The 20626-nt window shown below is 36.7% G+C and overlaps 1 protein-coding gene and 1 pseudogene across 3 annotated transcripts in view; both read right to left on the reverse strand.

Moving 5' to 3' along the window:
* Positions 1-20626, reverse strand: part of STX8 (syntaxin 8) — a 287983-nt gene that overhangs the window by 233654 nt on the left and 33703 nt on the right. For all 3 annotated transcript variants that reach the window (XR_007953408.1, XM_051995682.1, XM_051995683.1), the window contains exon 5: positions 17125-17249. Coding sequence is in view for 2 of the 3 variants with exons in the window: in XM_051995682.1 (XP_051851642.1) it covers positions 17125-17249 (125 nt within the window). In the remaining variant the exon portion in view is untranslated. The remainder of the gene's footprint in view (positions 1-17124; positions 17250-20626) is intronic.
* LOC127560799 (heat shock cognate 71 kDa protein-like) lies at positions 10406-12661 on the reverse strand (annotated as a pseudogene).

Genomic DNA, 20626 nt, shown 5'->3' on the forward strand with positions numbered 1-20626 from the left:
AGAAAGGAATACATCTTTTTCTCGACAGTACATGGTACCTACACAAAAAATGACCATATATTAAGGAATAAAAACCTCACAATCAAATGCAAAAAAAGGCAGAAATAATAAATGCTCCCTTTTCAGAGCACAATGCAATAAAAATTATATTCAATAAAGGGGCAGGGAAAGATAGACTAAAAACCAATTGGAAACTAATTAATCTAATTCTAAAAAACAAGTAGGTCAAACAGCAAATCACAGAACCAACCCATAATTTTAACCAAAAGAATGACAATAATGAGACAATACACAGCCAAAGCAGTTCTCAGGGTTTTTTAAAAAGTTTATTATTTTATTTATTTATTATATTATTTTATATCTCTAAAGAGCTACATGAATAGAGAAAAAAAGAGATAAAAAAATTGGGCATGCAACTAAAAAAAGCGAGAAAAAGAACAAATTAAAACCCCCAATTAAATACCAAATTAGAAATTCTGAAACTCAAAGGCGAGATTAATAAAATTGAAACTAAAAAAAAATACTTAACTAATAAATAAAACTAAGAGTTAGCTTTATTAAAAAAAAAAAAAAACTAACTAAACCTTTGGTTAATTTGATTAGAAAAAGTAAAGGAAAAAATCAAATCACCAGCACCAAAAATTAAAGAAATGAATTTATCACCAATGAAAAAGAAATTAAATCAATAATTAGAAGCTATTTTGTTTACCTCTATGGTGAAAATCCAATAATCTAACTAAAATGAATCAATATTTACAAAAATATAAATTGCCCAGATTAATAGAAGAGGAAATAAATTACTAAGATAGTCCCATTTTAGAAAAAGAAATTGAAAAAACCATCAATGTCCCTAAGAAAAAAATCTCCAGGGACAGATGGATTCACAAATGAATTCTAACAATTAATTCCAATACTACAGCCCTGCTAAATTCTTTCTATGACACAAATATGGTATTAATACCTAAACTAGGAAGACCCAAAACAGAGAAAGAAAATTACAGACAAATATCCCTAATGACTATTGATACAAAAAATTTAAATAAAATGTTAGCAAAGAGAGTGTATCAACTTAGGAGACAACTAGGTGTCATAATGGTTAGAGCACCAGCTCTGAAATTAGGAGGATATGAGTTCATCTAGCCTCAGACACTTAACACCTCCTAGCTGTGTGACCCGGGGCAAGTTACTTAACTCCAATTGCTTCAGCTAAAAAAAAAAGAAAGAAAGAAAGAAAGAAAGAAAGAAAGAAAGAAAGAAAGAAAGAAAGAAAGAAAGAAAGAAAGAAAGAAAGAAAAATTATATCAACTTATCAGCAAGATAATATACACTATGACCAAGTGAGATTTATACTAAGAATATTATCAGGAAAATTATCATAATAGACCATATCATTAACAAAATGAACAGAAATCATATGATAATCTCGATAGAGAAAAAGCTTTTGATATACTACAGCATCCATTCCTATTAAAAACATGAGAGAGCATAGGGATAAAGGGAGCTTTCCTTAAAGTAATAACAACAAACATTATTTATAACAGAGAAAAGCTAAAGGTATTCTCAATAACATCAAGAGTGAAACAAGATTGCCCTTTATCACCACTATTATTCAACATTGCACTAGAAATATTGGCTTCAGTAATAAGAAAAGAAAAATTATAAGAATTAGAATAAACACTGAGGAAATAAAACTATCACTCTTTGCAGATGATATGATGATATATTTAGAGTTCTGGAAAATCATCCAAAAACCTATTTGAAATAATTCACAGCGTTAGCAAAGTTATACAATATAAAATAAACCTATACAAATCATAAGCATTTCTATATATTACTGACAAAGCCCATCAGCAAGAGACAGAAAGAAAAATTCCATTTAAAACAACTATAAACAAAATAAAATATTTGGGAATCTATCTGCCAAGTCATTGGATAAAGAAACTGATTTTGTTTTAAGAGAGGAACAAGTATCTTTTCAGAATTTCACTGTCTTCCAACAAAAAGATAAACAGGAAAGAAGTTAGGGAGCTGAGCAGAGTTTTATAATGCTATATTAGCTATAATACCTCTCTGGTGATCACTAATAATAGTAATAGTTAACATATATAGGGCTTACTATGTGCCAGATTTTATACTAAGCACTTTAAAATTATCTCATTTGATCTTTAAAACACCTCTTGAAGATAGGTACTATTATCTCCATTTTACAAGTGAGGAAACTAAGGCAAACAAAGATTAAGTAACAGGCATAGTCAGTAAGTGTCTGAGGCCAGATCTGAACTCAGGTCTTCCTGACTCAAGGTCCAAAGGACTATCCATTGTGATATCTAGCTCATTTTTAAAATTCAGAATATATATATTTTTTTCTCAGCTGTGCATGAAGAAAAATGTTAAACACAACCCTTAAGAGTAACCACAAAAACAAATAAATTATAAAAATAAAGGGCACTTGAAGGAAGGAGCCAACTTTAATTAGATTTTAAAAATCTTTTCCTTATAAGCATCTGATTGTTGAATTCTGTTTTCTTATCCCATCTGTCACTCTTTTCTTATTTTACAGAATTTAGTCCATTCATATTTAAAGTTATGAGTTAGGCTTACTTTTTTTGTTCCAATTGTCAACAATATTGACAATTTGGGAACAAATTAAGGTATTTTCCTCTTCCCTTGTGAACACAGTATTATATCTCTTCAGTTAATTTAGTGTAATCTATTTTAAGACAATGCTATTCCCATCAGCTATTTTTCTTTCACTTTCATGATATCAACCCCTTCATTTTGTTACTTCTTTCCCTGGTTTTGTTTATCAGTTTTTTCTTTTATCTAGTTATTTAATTCTCCTCTTTTCTCAGTTAAGTAATCTCCTCTCCTACTCTATTTATTAGGTTTTTTTAGATTTCACGCCATACTTTTTTAAAAAAAAGAACTTTTTCCCATCATTCTCTTCATTATTTAGTTTTCCTGTCTATTCTAGGCATTTATAGTTTGATTCATAGCCCTTATACTTATTTAAAATGTTTCAGTATTTCTCATGAAATTAAAGCTTCTAAGGTACTTTTTTGGGGTTATTTCTTATAAACATTTTTGATATTGTTTTGTCCCCACCAATGCCTCACTCTCAGAAATACCAATTCCTGCAAGTGATAGATTTCCTTGTAGACGGAATCTTCCTATGTCCTTGATTGTGCAGTTTATTATTGATATTTGCCCTCCCCTGGGTTATTTTTCTTCCCATTTGCCTTGAAATCTCTTCCCTGGGTATATGCCCTCCTGTTCTTCTGGGTGTCAGTTATTCCCAGAAGCACTGCTTCACCTTTTCCTGGGGTAGGATGAATGGCTTCTCTTAAGGACCAAATTCCTACAGATCAGACCCATGGTAAGAATCTTATCTCCATTTTTAGAATGCCTTTTTACTCCCACGAGAATATTCTTTAGTGGTAACATCTCCTACCACTGTAACATTTTCTTTCCTTTTCTTTCTTTTTCCAAGACTCCCTTTACCCTTTGCTCATTCTTTTGTAGGTTCTTTTCTTCCAAAGGGACTATAGGCATTAATTTTCTCTTCATCATAAAGTCTATGACTTGATTCAAGCAGGCCATACATTCCACTCTATTTTCTTCCTCTCCTCCCATTTATGCACATTCTTGAAATTTATTCCCCCCCCCCAAAAAAACAAAACAAAACCTGATTCATTTGTAGGTACAATGTTATCAGGTTTAATTTTTAATGTATTAAGTTTGTGTCTCCCCATAATTTTTATATGATTTCAATTTTCATATTTGTCTCCTCATGTACATTTAGAAAGAAATATTTTGATAATGGCCTCTCTGATATTACTTTGCCACACTCATTTCTCACTAGTTGCTTTATTTGTTTACCCTTCTTTTATCTATTTTTCTATAGTATATAAGAGAAGTAAATTATTTCTTCAACTAATTTTCTTTCCAGGAATGCTTTGAATGCTTCTTTTAAAACAAAATAATACAGCCGTCATTTTTTCATTTGCGTTTAAGTTTAGATTTCTACATCTTGAGAACCTTTACTCTTCAGAATACATTGTTGTTCCATTCCCTCCTCAGTATTTATTGGTCACAGGTTAGGTCTTGTGTTATTCAAATTTCCTTTTCTTTATATTTGGAATTCCCATGGCCACTTGTAAAATTTGTTGTTTTCAACAGAATTGTTAAATTTATTACTATGTGCTTTAGAATTTGTTGCACAGACTTCCGGTTAAGATGGCGGAGAGGAGGCACACAGTTGTGTAGCTCCGCGTTTTCTCTCACTGTCCATTTCATTACAAGCCTCTGAATTAATGCTTGACTGAAAAAAACCCCACAAATAGTTACCAAGAGAAGCCATCCTTGAGATTCGCCAAGAAAGGTCTGTCTTTATTGGAGGGCTGGGACAGTTTTAGATTGGGCGCAGGCGGCAGGCAGCGGCAGTGAGAGCCCGGGAGCAGACTGGAGAGGGGATGGGGAGTGATCACAGCCGTCTCTGCGGGGAGAGCTTCGCTACAGGATTAGATACTTTGCTCCGGCAGCAAGTCAGCAGCCCAGCACAGAAGCTAAAAACACCGAGGATGAAGAATACATGGTCTGTTTGGGGTTGTGATGTACTACCCCCACTTTACTCTTTTTCTGGTACAATGTCCTTTCCACATCAGTTTCTAGAAGAAGGTATACATGTATTCTTTATACATCTTTATAGCCGAAATATAGTTCCCAAGATTAATCTTTACCTTTTTAGATTTCTCTTGAGTTCTATATTTGTAGATCAAATTTTTTGTTAAGTTCTGGCTTTTTCATCAAAAATAGGTGAAATTCGCTTACTTCGTTGAATGTCCATCTTCTTTCCTGGAAAAAGATGCTCATTCTAGCTGGGTAAGTTATTTTTGGTTGCATACCAAGTTCCTTAGCCTTTCAGAATATCATATTCCAGGCCCTTCGATCTTTTAGTGTGGATGCTGCCAGATCCTGGGTGATCCTTATTTTGGCTCCTTGATACTTCAATTGGGTTTTTCTAGCCGCTTGCAATACTTTTTCCTTCGTCTGAGGGTTCTGGCATTTGGCCACTATATTCCTTGGTGTTTTGATTTTAGGATCCCTTTCAGTGGGTGATCGATGAATTCTTTCAATGTCTATTTTATCCTCTGTTCCTATGACTTCTGGGCAGTTCTCTTTGATAATTTCCTGGAAAATAATGTCCAGACTCTTTTTTTCATCATGCTTTTCTGGGAGTCCAATGATTCTCAGATTGTCTCTCCTGGATCTGTTTTCCAGGTCTGCTGTCTTCCCCAGAAGGTATTTCAAATTCTTTTCCATTGTTTGATTTTTTTGGATTTGCTTGACTGATTCTTCTTGTCTGCTCAAGTCATTCAATTCCAATTGCTCAATTCTGATTTTCAGCGAAATATTTTCTTCACTCACTCTTTTAAAATCTTTTTTCTAATTGTCCCATTGAGTTCTTTTGTTCTGTGGAATTTTTTTCCATTTCACCAATTTTGTTTTTTAGAGAGTTATTTTCTGTTTCCAGTTCACCAATCCTATTTTTCAAGGATTTTATTTCTTTATCCACTCTCTCTTTAACTGACTTCTCCAGGCTCTTTTGCCAAGCCTCCCTCTCCTTTTCCCATTTTTCTTCTAGCTCCCTTGTAAGAGCCTTTTTAATTTCCTCCATGAGATTCCTCTGTGCTGAGGAACGGATGATCTCCTCCTTTGGGGATTCACCTGAAGACTGTCTGTATTTAGTCTCCTCAGGATTTAGAGTCTGCTCTCTATTTGTATAGAAGCTGTCAAGGGTTAAAGTCCTCTTCAGTTTCTTGCTCATTCTGTCTAATAATCAAAGACAAACTAGCAAAGAAAAAAAGAAAAAACTGGAGTCTTTCTTTGGGGAAGGGGCTGGGTGGTGTTACCGAGCTTCCTCTATAGACTGCAGGGGGGGGGGGGGGAGAAGGAGGGGAGGTAGCAGTGAGGCACTAGCCCTACTATGCTGCGCCTGCACTCTGAAATCCCAGAGCGTGCTGAGTCACTGTGGGGGTGGCGGCTGGGGGGGGGGGGGGGGGGGGAGGTAGCCAGGTCCCGAGAGACTCCAGCTGTTTGGGGTTGTATTCTTTGCCCTGGTGTTTTTAGCTTCTCTGCTGGGCTGCTGACTTGCTGCCAGGGCAAAAGTATCCAGTCCTAGTCCCGAGAGACTCCAGCTGTTTGGATAATGAAGCACTATCTATATTAAACATATATGCACCAAATGGTGTAGCATCTAAATTCTTAAAAGAGAAATTAAGAGAGCTGCAAGAAGAAATAGACAGTAAAACTATAATAGTGGGAGATCTTAACCTTGCACTCTCAGAATTAGATAAATCAAACCATAAAATAAATAAATAAGAAAGAAGTCAAAGAGGTAAATAGAATACTAGAAAAGTTAGATATGATAGATCTCTGGAGAAAATGTAATGGAGACAGAAAGGAATACACTTTCTTTTCAGCAGTTCATGGAACCTATACAAAAATTGACCATATATTAGGACAGAAAAACCTCAAACTCAAATGCAGTAAGGCAGAAATAGTAAATGCATCCTTTTCAGACCACGATGCAATGAAAATTACATTCAACAAAAAGCCAGGGGGAAGTAGACCAAAAAATAATTGGAAACTAAATAATCTCATACTAAAGAATGATTGGGTGAAACAGCAAATCATAGACATAATTAATAACTTCATCCAAGAAAACGATAATAATGAGACATCATACCAAAATGTATGGGATGCAGCCAAAGCGGTAATAAGGGGAAATCTCATATCTCTAGAGGCCTATTTGTATAAAATAGAGAAAGAGAAGGTCAATGAATTGGACTTGCAACTAAAAATGCTAGAAAAGGAACAAATTAAAAACCCCCAGTCAAACACTAAACTTGAAATTCTAAAAATAAAAGGAGAGATCAATAAAATTGAAAGTAAAAAAACTATTGAAATGATTAATAAAACTAAGAGTTGGTTCTATGAAAAAACCAACAAAATAGACAAACCCTTAGTAAATCTGATTAAAAAAAGGAAAGAGGAAAATCAAATTGTTAATCTTAAAAATGAAAAGGGAGAACTCGCCACTAATGAAGAGGAAATTAGAGCAATAATTAGGAGTTACTTGCCCAACTTTATGCCAATAAATTCGACAATTTAAATGAAATAGAAAAACACCTCCAAAACTATAGCTTGCCCAAACTAACAGAGGAAGAAGTAAATATCCTAAACAGTCCCATCTCAGAAAAAGAAATAGAACAAACTATCAATCAACTCCCTAAGAAAAAATCCCCAGGAAAAGATGGATTTACCTGTGAATTCTACCAAACATTTAAAGAACAATTAACTCCAATGCTAAATAAACTATTTGAAAAAATAGGGATTGAAGGAGTCCTACCAAACTCCTTTTATGACACAGACATGGTACTGATACCTAAACCAGGTAGGCTGAAACCAGAGAAAGAAAATTATAGACCAATCTCCCTAATGAATATTGATGCTAAAATCTTAAATAAAATATTAGCAAAAAGATTACAGAAAATCATCCGCAGGATAATATACTATGACCAAGTAGGATTTATACCAGGAATACAGGACTGGTTCAATATTAGGAAAACTATTAGCATAATTGACTATATCAATAACCAAACAAACAAAAACCATATGATCATCTCAATAGATGCAGAAAAAGCATTTGATAAAATCCAACATCCATTCCTAATAAAAACACTTGAGAGCATAGGAATAAATGGACTTTTCCTTAAAATAGTCAGGAGCATATATTTAAAACCATCAGTAAGCATCATATGCAATGGGGAAAAACTGGAACCTTTCCCAGTAAGATCTGGAGTAAAGCAAGATTGCCCACTATCACCATTATTATTTAATATCGTATTAGAAACACTAGCCTCGGCAATAAGAATAGAGAAAGAGATTAAAGGAATTAGAGTAGGCAATGAGGACACCAAACTATCACTCTTTGCAGATGATATGATGGTATACCTAGAGAACCCCAGAGATTCTACTAAAAAGCTATCAGAAATAATTCATAATTTTAGCAAAGTAGCTGGCTACAAAATAAATCCCCATAAATCCTCAGCATTTTCATACATCACCAACAAAACCCAACAGCAAGAGATACAAAGAGAAATTCCATTCAGAATAACTGTTGATACCATAAAATATTTGGGACTCTATCTACCAAAGGAAAGTCAGGAATTATATGAGCAAAATTATAAAAAAGTCTCCACACAAATAAAGTCAGACTTAAATAATTGGAAAAATATTAAGTGCTCTTGGATTGGCCGAGCGAACATAATAAAGATGACAATACTCCCTAAACTAATCTATTTATTTAGCGCTATACCAATCAGACTTCCAAGAAAATATTTTAATGATCTAGAAAAAATAACAACAAAATTCATATGAAACAATAAAAAGTCGAGAATCTCAAGGGAATTAATGAAAAAAAAAAATCAAATGAAGGTGGTCTAGCTGTACCTGATCTAAAATTATATTATAAAGCAGCAGTCACCAAAACCATTTGGTATTGGCTAAGAAATAGATTAGTTGATCAGTAGAAAAGGTTAGGTTCACAAGACAGAATAGTCAACTATAGCAATCTATTGTTTGACAAACCCAAAGATTCTAACTTTTGGGATAAGATTTCATTATTAGATAAAAACTGCTGGGATAATTGGAAATTAGTATGGCAGAAATTAGGCAAGGACCCACACTTAACACCATATACCAAGATAAGATCAAAATGGGTCCATGACCTAGGCATAAAGAACGAGATTATAAATAAATTAGAGGAACATAGGATAGTTTATCTCTCAGACTTGTGGAGGAGAAAGAAATTTGTGACCAAAGATGAACTAGAGACTATTACTGATCACAAAATAGAAAATTTTGATTACATCAAATTAAAAAGCCTTTGTACAAATAAAACTAATGCAAACAAGATTAGAAGGGAAACAACAAACTGGGAAAACATCTTCACAGTTAAAGGTTCTGATAAAGGCCTCATTTCCAAAATATATAGAGAACTGACTCAAATTTATAAGAAATCAAGCCATTCTCCAATTGATAAATGGTCAAAGGATATGAACAGACAATTTTCAGAGGATGAAATTGAAACTATTACCACTCATATGAAAGAGTGTTCCAAATCATTATTGATCAGAGAAATGCAAATTAAGACAACTCTGAGATACCACTACACACCTGTCAGATTGGCTAAGGACAGGAAAAAATAATGATGAATGTTGGAGGGGATGCGGGAAAACTGGGACACTGAGGCATTGTTGGTGGAGTTGTGAACGAATCCAACCATTCTGGAGAGCAATCTGGAATTATGCCCAAAAAGTTATCAAACTGTGCATACCCTTTGATCCAGCAGTGCTACTACTGGGCTTATACCCCAAAGAGATACTAAAGAAGAGAAAGGGACCTGTATGTGCCAAAATGTTTGTGATAGCCTTGTTTGTAGTGGCTAGAAACTGGAAAATGAATGGATGCCCATCAATTGGAGAATGGCTGGGTAAATTGTGGTATATGAATGTTATGGAATATTATTGTTCTGTAAGAAATGACCAGCAGGATGAATACAGAGAGGACTGGCGAGACTTACATGAACTGATGCTAAGTGAAATGAGCAGAACCAGGAGATCATTATACACTTCGACAACGATATTGTATGAGGACATATTTTGATGGAAGTGGATTTCTTTGACAAAAAGACCTAACTGAGTTTCAATTGATAAATGACGGACAGAAGCAGCTACTCCCAAAGAAAAAACACTGGGAAACGAATGTGAACTATCTGCATTTTTGTTTTTCTTCTGAATCCAATTCTCCCTGTGCAACAAGAGAACTGTTCGGTTCTGCAAACATATATTGTATCTAGGATATACTGCAACATATCTAACATATATAGGACTGCTTGCCATCTAGGGGAGAGGGTGAAGGGAGGGAGGGAGGGGAAAAATCGGAACAGAAACGAGTGCAAGGGATAAATGTTGTAAAAAAAATTACCCTGCCATGGATTCTGTCAATATAAATTAATTATTAAATAAAAATTAAAAAAAAAAAAAAAAAGAATTTGTTGCATAGGGGGTTTCCCCAAAAAAGACAACCCCTGGGCTCTTTTGATTGTCAATTTGTTTTTCTGTTTTAAGAAGTTCTAAGAAGTTTTTTCATAATTCTCTCTCACATTATAGTATTCAAGCTTTTTGACTTGTTTTCTTCTGGGAGATCCTATGTTTGAAACTGATGCATTTTAGTTGTATGAAATCATAGTTTCTTAATTGGATTTTTTTTTTTTTAGATTTTCCTTCACTTCTTTGTACTTGCAACTAAGTCACTTATTTTCTCTCTCTTCTGCTGAATATTTCTTTTTTTTTTTTTTTTTTATGGTGCCAATTAAATAGATTTTATTCTCCAGGACAAGAATTGCATTTCCACTTGTTTATTACAGTACTGATAAAGTGCAATGTTGTTTAACTTCTCCCTCTGCACACATTCAAGTATTCAGAATGCCCAGATTTACATACACAGTAGCTTAAATGTTACTTTTTAGACTGCTACTGCCTTGGCTACAAATTTGAGTCCTTCAATTTTTGGAAAGCTGTGTGGAATGCTCTTTCTTCTGGTGCACTTAGTCAACCTCTTCAATGGTGGGTCCAGAAGAAGCCCCTCCAGATGGGGCTGCTCCACCCCCTGGAAACCCACCAGGCATGCCTCCTGGCATACCCCCTGCACTCTGGTACAGCTTAGTGATGATGGGGTTGCAGACCTTCTCCAATTCTTTCTGCTGATGCTCAAATTCTTCCTTTTCAGCAGTCTGGTTCTTATCCAGCCAGTTGATTATTTCATTACATTTGTCAAGAATCTTTTGTTTATCTTCATCATCAATTTTGCCCTGCAGTTTTTCATCTTTCACAGTAGCCTTCACGTTGAAGGCATAAGATTCAAGAGAATTCTTGGAAGAAACCTTGTCTCTCTGCTTCTCATCCTCAGCCTTGTATTTCTCAGCCTCCTGGACCATACGTTCAATGTCTTCTTTGCTCAGACGACCTTTGTCATTTGTGATGGTGATCTTATTCTACTTGTGCTCTTATCCACAGCAGAAACATTTAGGATGCCATTTGCATCAATGTCAAATGTTACTTCAATCTGAAGAACACCTCTGGGTGCTTGGGGGATTCCTGTGAGCTCAAACTTGCCAAGCAGGTTGTTATCCTTTGTCATTGCTCTCTCACCTTCATAAACCTGAATAAGCACACCAGGCTGGTTGTCAGAATAGGTGGTAAAGGTCTGTGTCTGCTTGGTGGGGATGGTGGTATTATGTTTGATCAGAACAGTCATAATTCCTCCAGCAGTTTCAATTCCAAGGGAAAGAGGAGTGACATCCAACAGCAGCAAGTCCTGCACATTTTCAGATTTGTCTCTAGACAAAATGGCAGCCTGGACAGCTACACCATAAGCAACAGCCTCACCAGGATTGATGCTCTTGTTGAGCTCCTTGCCACTGAAGAAGTCTTACAGAAGCTTCTGGATTTTGGGGATGCGAGTGGAACCACCCACCAGGACGATGTCATGAATTTGAGATTTATCTAGCTTGGCATCTCTTAAGGCCTTCTCCACAGGATCCAGTGTGCCACGGAAGAGATCAGCGTTCAGCTCTTCGAACCGGGCTCGGGTGATTGATGTATAGAAATCAATACCTTCATAGAGGGAGTCAATTTCAATACTGGCCTGGGTGCTGGAAGAGAGGGTACGCTTTGCACGTTCATAAGCGGTGCGCAGACGGCAAACGGCCCTCTTGTTCTCACTGATGTCCTTCTTGTGCTTTCGCTTGAACTCAGCAATGAAATGATTGACCATGCAGTTGTCAAAGTCCTCCCCACCCAAGTGGGTATCCCCAGCTGTGGACTTGACTTCAAAAATGCCATCTTCAATGGTAAGGATAGAAACATCAAAAGTACCACTTCCAACGTCAAAGATCAACACATTTCTTTCAGCACCAACCTTTTTGTCCAAGCCATAAAGCAATAGCAGCAGCAGTTGGCTCATTGATGATTCGGAGCACATTAAGACCAGCGATGGTTTCCAGCATCTTTTGTGGCCTGACATTGGGAATCATTGAAATAGGCTGGTACTGTGACCACAGCATTTGTGACAGTCTTCCCAAGGTAAGCTTCAGCAATTTCTTTCATTTTGGTTAAGACCATAGAAGATACTTCTTCAGGATAGAAACTTTTGGTCTCCCCTTTGTACTCCACTTGGACCTTAGGCCTGCCTGCGTCATTCACCACTGTAAAAGGCCAATGCTTCATGTCTGACTGTACAACTGCATCATCAAATCTTCGACCAATCAGACGTTTGGCATCAAAAACTGTGCTGGTGGGGTTCATTGCAACTTGATTCTTTGCAGCATCACCGATTAATCGTTCTGTGTCGGTGAAGGCGACGTAGCTGGGGGTGGTCCTGTTTCCTTGGTCATTAGCGATGATCTCCACTTTCCCATGCTGGAAGACTCCCACACAGGAATAAGTGGTGCCAAGATCAATGCCAACTGCGGGCCCCTTCGACATGGTTGCTGGGGAGTCGGGGGTCGTAGCTGACCACTGTGGAGAAAGAAGGGCTGCTGCTACGCTGAGTAGACCCCTGCTGAATATTTCTATGTGGGCCAAAAATTCTGCTTTTACATTTCTAAATTTCTCTTTTAGTCCATTCTGTGGTTACATAGTTGAAAATCAACAGTTACCTGCCTCACCAGATCTGGATTTATTTACCTATATCTTGTATTACTTATTCATAAAGTCCTAGAGTATTTTCTTTCATATGGAATCCATTTTCTCTTCTCTCAGTTACTCAATCAATGAATATTCATTAAGCACCCACTATGTGCCAGAAACAGAACTAAGAGATTTTAATTAATCTAACCCTTACATCAATAAAGTCTTTTCTATTAGTTTATTTGATTATACTCAAGGACTTTAGTCTAACTTTCTTCCTCCTGGGATCATTAGCAATCTTACTCTTTTTTCTTTATTTTCCTCTCTTGCTCATTTTCTGATTCTACTCTCTTTGTGAACAGTTCCCTCAAGAGCTAAATCTTAAAGTTGTCTCAGCTGCTTCTCACATAAGGGAATTTATGGTTCACTAGTTTAGATCTTTCAACCAAAAAAAAAATTTTTTTTTTGACGGAGGGGAGGGTGGGTACTGGGGGAACAGGACTGATCCTAATTGGATGCAGGACATTTACTTAGGCTTAGTAGAGTGCAACACACAATTCTTCAAAAAACTACAAACTTCTCTTCTATTCCCCAGTACCTACCTGAATTCTGTTGAAGCAATCAGTGTTACCACTCCTAACTACTGAGCAGCCTGATCAAATATTTGCTGCTTGGATCTCCAAGGTACTTAAAAGGGAAGAAGTGAAGGAGGAAGAAGATGGCAGAGATGGAGTTAGGTGTGGAGAGATGAATTCTACTGTAATTAGGTGGCTCAGCTTGTGCAACTTTGCTTTCATGACCATGGTAGATGGGAGAAAGAGGGAGATGGTTTTGTGTTGTGTTCTCTTCTTTTGTATATTATGATGGTTCTCTCTGGGAGCAGGTTTCTTGGGGAGGTTTTCTGGAGGCAGCTTTAGTTTCAGTTCAAATCAATAATCACTCCAAATACAGCTAGCTGTTAAAATAGTTCTTTATGTCTCTTCCAAAATAGCCCAGTTAGCTTTCTTTGGTTCCGAATTCTGGCTCTACTCTTCTCCAACTGACCCTCACTGAGACTGAGAGTTTCTTTCTTATATATGATCTCTTAAAGGTGTGAACCCAAAGGTTGACTCCTCCTCTGAGACAGTGGGATTGTGGGAAGTATAAACTTAGATATCTCCTGACTTGTGAACTCTCAAAGGTGTGAGCTCTAATGTGAACTCTACCAAAGGTGTAAACCCTAAGCACACAAGCATTGTTTCCATCAACTCCAGTGAGTCAACACCTTGTTTCAAGTTCTGGCTCATAACAGTTTTGGAAGACTATGTTAGATTTGGGGGAATAGTGTTCTCAGCTATTAATTTAGCTAGTGTTGATGTTATTCTTTCCTTTGGTGTCCTGGATATACCGTGTTTCCCCGATAATGAGACCTATCCCAAAAATAAACCCTCCTCTTGCTGTGTAAGATTCCTCTAAAATAAGCCCTACCCTGAAAATAAGCCCTATTGAGATTGCTACTGTAGTGAAGGTGATCCCCTGCGCTACACGCTACATTACAGTACCCTCTGTATGCACCGTTCCCCCACCCCCACCCCGGGTGAAACACACACCGTGCTCTGAGCTGCATCTAATCAGAGCTGCAGCAGTGAGCGCGTCATCCTGTTCTTCCCCAGTGATTTGCTTACTGGCGCCATTGAGAGCAGTGCCCGTGGAGGAGAGCTGAGGCAGGACAACATAAAAATCCAGTATATAAGCGGGAGTGAGGGGGGCATGATGGAGGATAAAAGAAGAACTCAGGGGACATGATGGAGGAATAAAAGAAGAACTCAGCCAGCACTCACCGCGCTAAAGAAATGAAGAACTTCCTTGCAGAGAGAAGAATAGATCAAGTAATGATTCCTGCAGGAATGACTGCCTATCTCCAGACCCTTGATATTGCAATAAACAAGCCATTCAAGGACCATTTGCGCATGGAAGTCAATGACTACACTGAAAATAGAATGGAAAGAAATCAGCGTGGAAACTTTGTGAAGCCCTGTCTGCAAGAAGTCGTGACTTGGGTGAAGAAGTCATGGGATAAAATTACTGACAGCTGTGTCGCCAAGGCACTAGGAGCAGGTTACCTGGACAAGACATGTTCATTTAAAGAGAGCTATATTGCTGGACATGACAGATTGGATCCACTTCTTCTGAAGGAAATAGAGGCGCAAGACATCCAGGACGGAATTCAGGGTATGGACACTTATGACGATGTTGTTGAAGAAGATGACATGATCATTATTGAATAAAGGTACTTTTTTTTGTTCACATTTACCTGTTTATTAAAATTGCTGTCAATGTTCATTAAAATAAGCCCTCCCCTGAAAATAAGCCCTCTGGTGTTTTTCTGTCCAAAAAAATTAATAAGACAGTGTTTTATTATCGGGGAAACACGGTATCTAAAAATGCTTTATCTACGATGGATAATTCCTATTTTAGAGAGGCAAAATATCTAGTCCTCTATCATGATAAGTCATATAATCCATAAGTTTTTTGAATGTTCTGTATAATATAGTTCTAAAGACAGGGATCAGAAATGGACCTGTTGATAAGGGCTAGATTTAGGGAACCAAAATGAGATTAGGGTTTCTGGTGGTCAGGGAGTTAAATGATAAAGTCTAGTGGCAGGTTCAGGGTTCAAGGAGCCAAATGGAGAGGTTTGGCTCCCCTGCACCTCCTTGGGATTCAGTGCAAGGGTAGGGAGTTTTGGGGAACTCCCGTCTGGTGGTGCAGAAATTTTCTGTAAAGGAATTTACAGACCTGTAAAACCTAGACTGATAAAAGAGGTTTATTATAGGGATTGGGAAGTAAAGTTAGAAATCCTGACAGAGAGGCATAAAGTCTCTTTAGGGAAATAGGTAAGGGTAAAGAGAGTGTGCCACTGGAAAAGAATATTGCAGTGGGCAGAGGCCCTTGGCATAGCAAGCATGGCATAGCTGGCATGTTTAGAACCTCTACAAAGAGAGGATTTTAGATTGGCTCTTTTATAATAGGAGCTTTGGCTACCAGCTGAAGGGAACTCATGGAGTTCTACAAGATGGGTTTCAGCTTGAGCTGAATTTGAATAGAATTCAAACTCATTATTGAAATAATTGAAACTCATTAGTTTCAGGACTGAACTGACCCCACCTACATAACAGAATGAAATTGTCTTGTTTCTCTTGGGCAGGGTCCCTCACTGAGGCAGAGTTGAAGGAGATTTTCTCCTTCAAGGATTTTTAGAGTTTTGGGGTCCTTTCTTCACTGTGACTTCATGTTTTAGGGCACTAGCATATAAAGAAATTTTCCCAATTCATTTTGGGTTATTCAGAGAGGGCTTCTTAAACTTTTTCAACTTTTTGTCAAAAATTTTTTTATGGACTATGTGTGAGTATGTGTGAATATATACTTACACGTATACTGCATATATATATGTGGAAAGAGAGGTATATAACATAGGTATACAAAAATAGGTATACAAATCAAACATTTAAAGATGATAAATCATCAATTGGTGATCCTCTTATTCAGTTATAAAACCCCATATAGGGTTGCAAACCTAAGTTTAAGAAGCTGGAACCTAGATACTGAAATGTGAAGTCACTTCTCCAAGGTCAAACATTAGAAACAGAATTTGAGAAAACCATTACTACAGATTTTAGACTTTTCCCTTTGAAATACTCAGTAAACTCTTGCAGTTGCAGAAGGCAATGATAGGATAAAGGAAAAAAAACCTATTTTAGATTTAACAAATTAGTATCCCAACTCCCCCACATCCACCTTCCATAGAACTGATTCTGAGTATCTTTATCTTTTAGAGACCAAAAAACAAGTCTCTTCATACCCAAATTACAAGTAACACTATATGTAATCGCTCTAGAAGAAAAGATGTTTCACTTTGTATAAGAAATCTTTTGATTAGAAAAAATAAATTGTTATTAAGCAAAACAATAAGAGCTACATTTTGCTAGTATTTCTAGAACAAGGTTAAGCAATGCAATTTAAATAAAAATAGATCTAGTTCTCTGACAATTCCTTTTATTTTATTTGGTATCAAAAAGTAATAATAGGCAAGGAACTGTCTGATGTTAAAGTTTCTTATTTAGTGTCTCATTTAGCAAATTTCATCATGGAAAAACGAATTAAAAATAAAATGCCTTTTTAAAGCTGCTATTAAAAAAAGCAAATCTAAAAAGGCAAAAGCTATTTGATTAAAGTAGTTTTATATAATGAGAATAGAAATGAGTCTTGCATTAAGAAATCAACATTCAAATATCAAATAACCTTGAGCTTCAGAACAAACTAAAATGTATTCAATTTGCAATTAAGCTGACAATCCTGACACGTATGTCTCACATTTTTGTCTGAGTACCTTGAATAATTTTCTGCTGCTGTTGTCGAAGATCATCAAAGCCTAGACCCCTCGTTTCCTCTGGCTCCTCAAAAAGCCATGGATTAGACACAATTCGATTAGTAGTTTTCGCCATCAGACTGGACCTAAGAATCATTATACATTTAAAACATATGTCAAAAAAGATGTATGTCTTATGCAAAAGACCATTTATTTAATTTTTAATACATATTAAAATATTTAATGTTTAAAAGGCTGTCTCAGCACCTTTTAAGTATTATACTTATGAAGTAAAGAAGGGGATAGAAAATATGTCTGCTTATCTTATATGCCACAGTTCTGTTTCCATAATTATCCTGACCCAGTCCCAACTCAGTTTCCCTGCTTCTCAAAGCTGAGTCCTGTAAAACCTCCCTTCCCTCTTTATCAGAATATTTGATAAAGATAAAAAATCTTATGATTTAGAATATCAGAATGCCTCTCCCCCTCCCAAGCTATCGGAATGTCAGATACTGTCTTATTAAGATGGCTCTCTCCATGTCCAGAGTGCCTCCCCCTGATTATATCATCTCATATCCAGAGTCCTGTTCCCACTCTCAGCACCCTGACTCCACCTTTGCTTCAGTCTACCCCCTATATCTGAGACACATGTATATATCTCATTGAGAACGCTCATTGTCTGCTGGATTCTTTGAGATGATAGTCTCATTCAGCTCTGGGACCAAACCATGGATCCATTTGGTCCTAGTAAATCTCTCCATTTAATAAATTATTAAATTGTTTTCTAATCTCTATTCTGCCTCAGTTCTCTGGCATTACATACCTAAACCTAAAAATTGTCTGCTTACCCAACCCTAGAAAAATAACCGCAAGCAGGCACAGATCCCATCCTGTGGTTGAAAGCACAAAAAATTGTACAAACACTTCTGCAGATGATTCCACTCACCATCAATACATGGACTAGGTGCACACAATTATAGACAACACAAAATCAAGACACAAAAGACAAACTGCTCTTATTAGGAGAGAATAGCACAATCCAAATAGCAGCCATGAATAAAATAAGGCCAGCAAATGAAATTGGCACTAGATACACATTTTTCTAAAGTGGTGACAGGGAAGGAGAGTACAGTGAAGATGGTGTAGGTTTTGAAATCAAAACCAATCTAGGCAACAAGCTTGTATGCTACAAAGGAAGTGAATGGCAGACTCTTAGCAACGTGATTGCCACTTGCAGGAAATACCATATTACCTTCTGTAGAGGGTGGAACGTTGGAGAAGTATATTTGAAATAAGGTGTTAACTCAGTGGAAATGATGAAATGATTGTTCTCTAGTTCACATATATACTTAGTAATTAGCATGATGATGATAATGGTTCTCCAGTTCACACATACTCAGTATATTGTAATTGTAATAGGGTATTTAAAATGGGGACAAAGTCAGACTTGGAGGAAGACTGGTTGAGACTAACAGATTGTCAGACTGCTGGAAGAGATTGGTTCAGACTGAGACTAAGTTAGACTATGATAGAAAGCTAGCCCAAATAGTACAATCTTCATCAATACTTATGCTCTCACCGTGACAAACCCTGATGAAGTCAAAGAAAAATTTTATCAAGATCTGGAAACCCTTGTCATCAATGTGCCAAAAGAGAACAAGCTTATAATTCTAGGGGATTTTAATGATAAAATAGACTCAGATTACTAGACATGGCAGGGAGTCCCTGGGAGAAAATAGGAGAAACAGCAACAGCAATGGCCACTTACTACTGAAGACTTATGTATCTCATGATCTTCTCATCAACAATGACTTGTATCTACCTATATGCAATAAAACATTGTGGATGCACCCTCACAACAAACACTGGCATTTAAAAGACTATGATTTTAAGGAGAAAAGACAGACAGGATGTGAGAGTGACAAAGGCAATGTGTGGTACAAAGTGCTGGATTGATCACAGACTTCCTCCAAACTAAATTTTCACTTTCATTAAAAGCAGTGGTCCCACGGCATGGCAAAAAGTCTACCAGAAGAATTAATGTCAACAGATTAGAGTGCTTCTCTGAACAGGAACAGTTTGTTACTAACTTGGAAAAGTTGAACCAACATACATTTGGCAACAGTGAAGCAGAAAAGAAGTGGGCAGCTTTCAAGGGTGCAATGTACAGTGTACAACACTGCATTTGCTTCTCATGGTCAGAACTCCCAGAAACATTAAAACTGTTTGACAAAAATGTTGAGAAAATCGAGAAGCTGCTAAACAAAAAGTGAGAACTTCATAGGCTGTATCAGAAAGATAGTTCATCCATCTCAAAAAAAAAGGCAGTATTTAATTCCATCAAAAGTAAAGTACAAGTGAAGCTTAGAAAGATGCAAGATTCTTGGCGCAGTAAACAGGCAAATGAAATTCAGTTTTATGCGGATAGTAACAATCTGAAGGGCTTTTATGATGTCCTTAAGACTATTTATGGGCCAAAGGCTTAATGGGCATCTTAACTACTCAGTGCTGATGAAGTCACATCAATAAGTGATTTGGAAATGATCCTAGAGAGATGGACTGAACACTTCAATAGTACTTGGATATACTTTGCTCTGTTCTTAACCCAGTTTTTCAAGACATAGCTGCATGGTTAGGGCTGCTCAAGCTTCTGCCTCATTTCCCTAATACCTGTCTCTATAGCTAGTTGTGGGAGGTCTAATGTCTATGCATAAACAGGCCATCTCTATCCTTGTCTCACCACACTTAAGCACACCTCAATTGGACAAAGTAGGCCCTAAGTATGCATGGCTTGATTATCTGGGAAAGTCTAGTACTTCCTCTCATCATCCTCATTTGTGTTCACTCTCATATTCCTAGAACTTGGCACCTTTTACATATTAGACATATTAGAACTGTCTTCAAAACCTTTATGTCTCTCTCCAACTTTTTGGATTTTAGCTTCTCTTATCTTCTTTGCTAGGCTGTTATACACATCATATTCTCTATGGCTCCAGATTAAGTGAATCTCAATAGATTGTCTCACTTGGTGACTTATTCAACATTCTTGGATTTAACTGTTATGCAAATAATTCCCAGACCCATATCTTCTCAGTTTTTTTTTTTTTAATGAACTCTAGTTCTGAATTACCAACTGTATATTGAAAATTTCAAACTGACTATTTCCTGAATAAAGACTCTTTTATGATACAACCCAGATTTGGTTTAGAAGTATAACCATATAGCAGCTTTCCTTCCCCACCTTCATTTTCCTTGTTTGCTTGTTTAAGTTAGTTCAGGAGTACTTGCCACAACAAGACCTAAGATTCCAAGTTGTATTTTCATACATCAATGTTTAATAACAATGAATTATTTTAAAGAAAGGAAAATAAGAACTGACAGTGCAGTTCTTATAGCAAAAGCACTTAATGCATCCTATGATTGATATAACAAGTATAATACAAAGAGATAGGCCAGAGGGGAAGAAAAGAAAGAATACATCACTGATTCGGGGAAGCACCAACACTGCAAACCTCAGACTGGG

The sequence above is a fragment of the Antechinus flavipes genome, chromosome 4 (genome assembly GCF_016432865.1).
Source record: "Antechinus flavipes isolate AdamAnt ecotype Samford, QLD, Australia chromosome 4, AdamAnt_v2, whole genome shotgun sequence".
Lineage (NCBI taxonomy): Eukaryota > Metazoa > Chordata > Mammalia > Dasyuromorphia > Dasyuridae > Antechinus > Antechinus flavipes.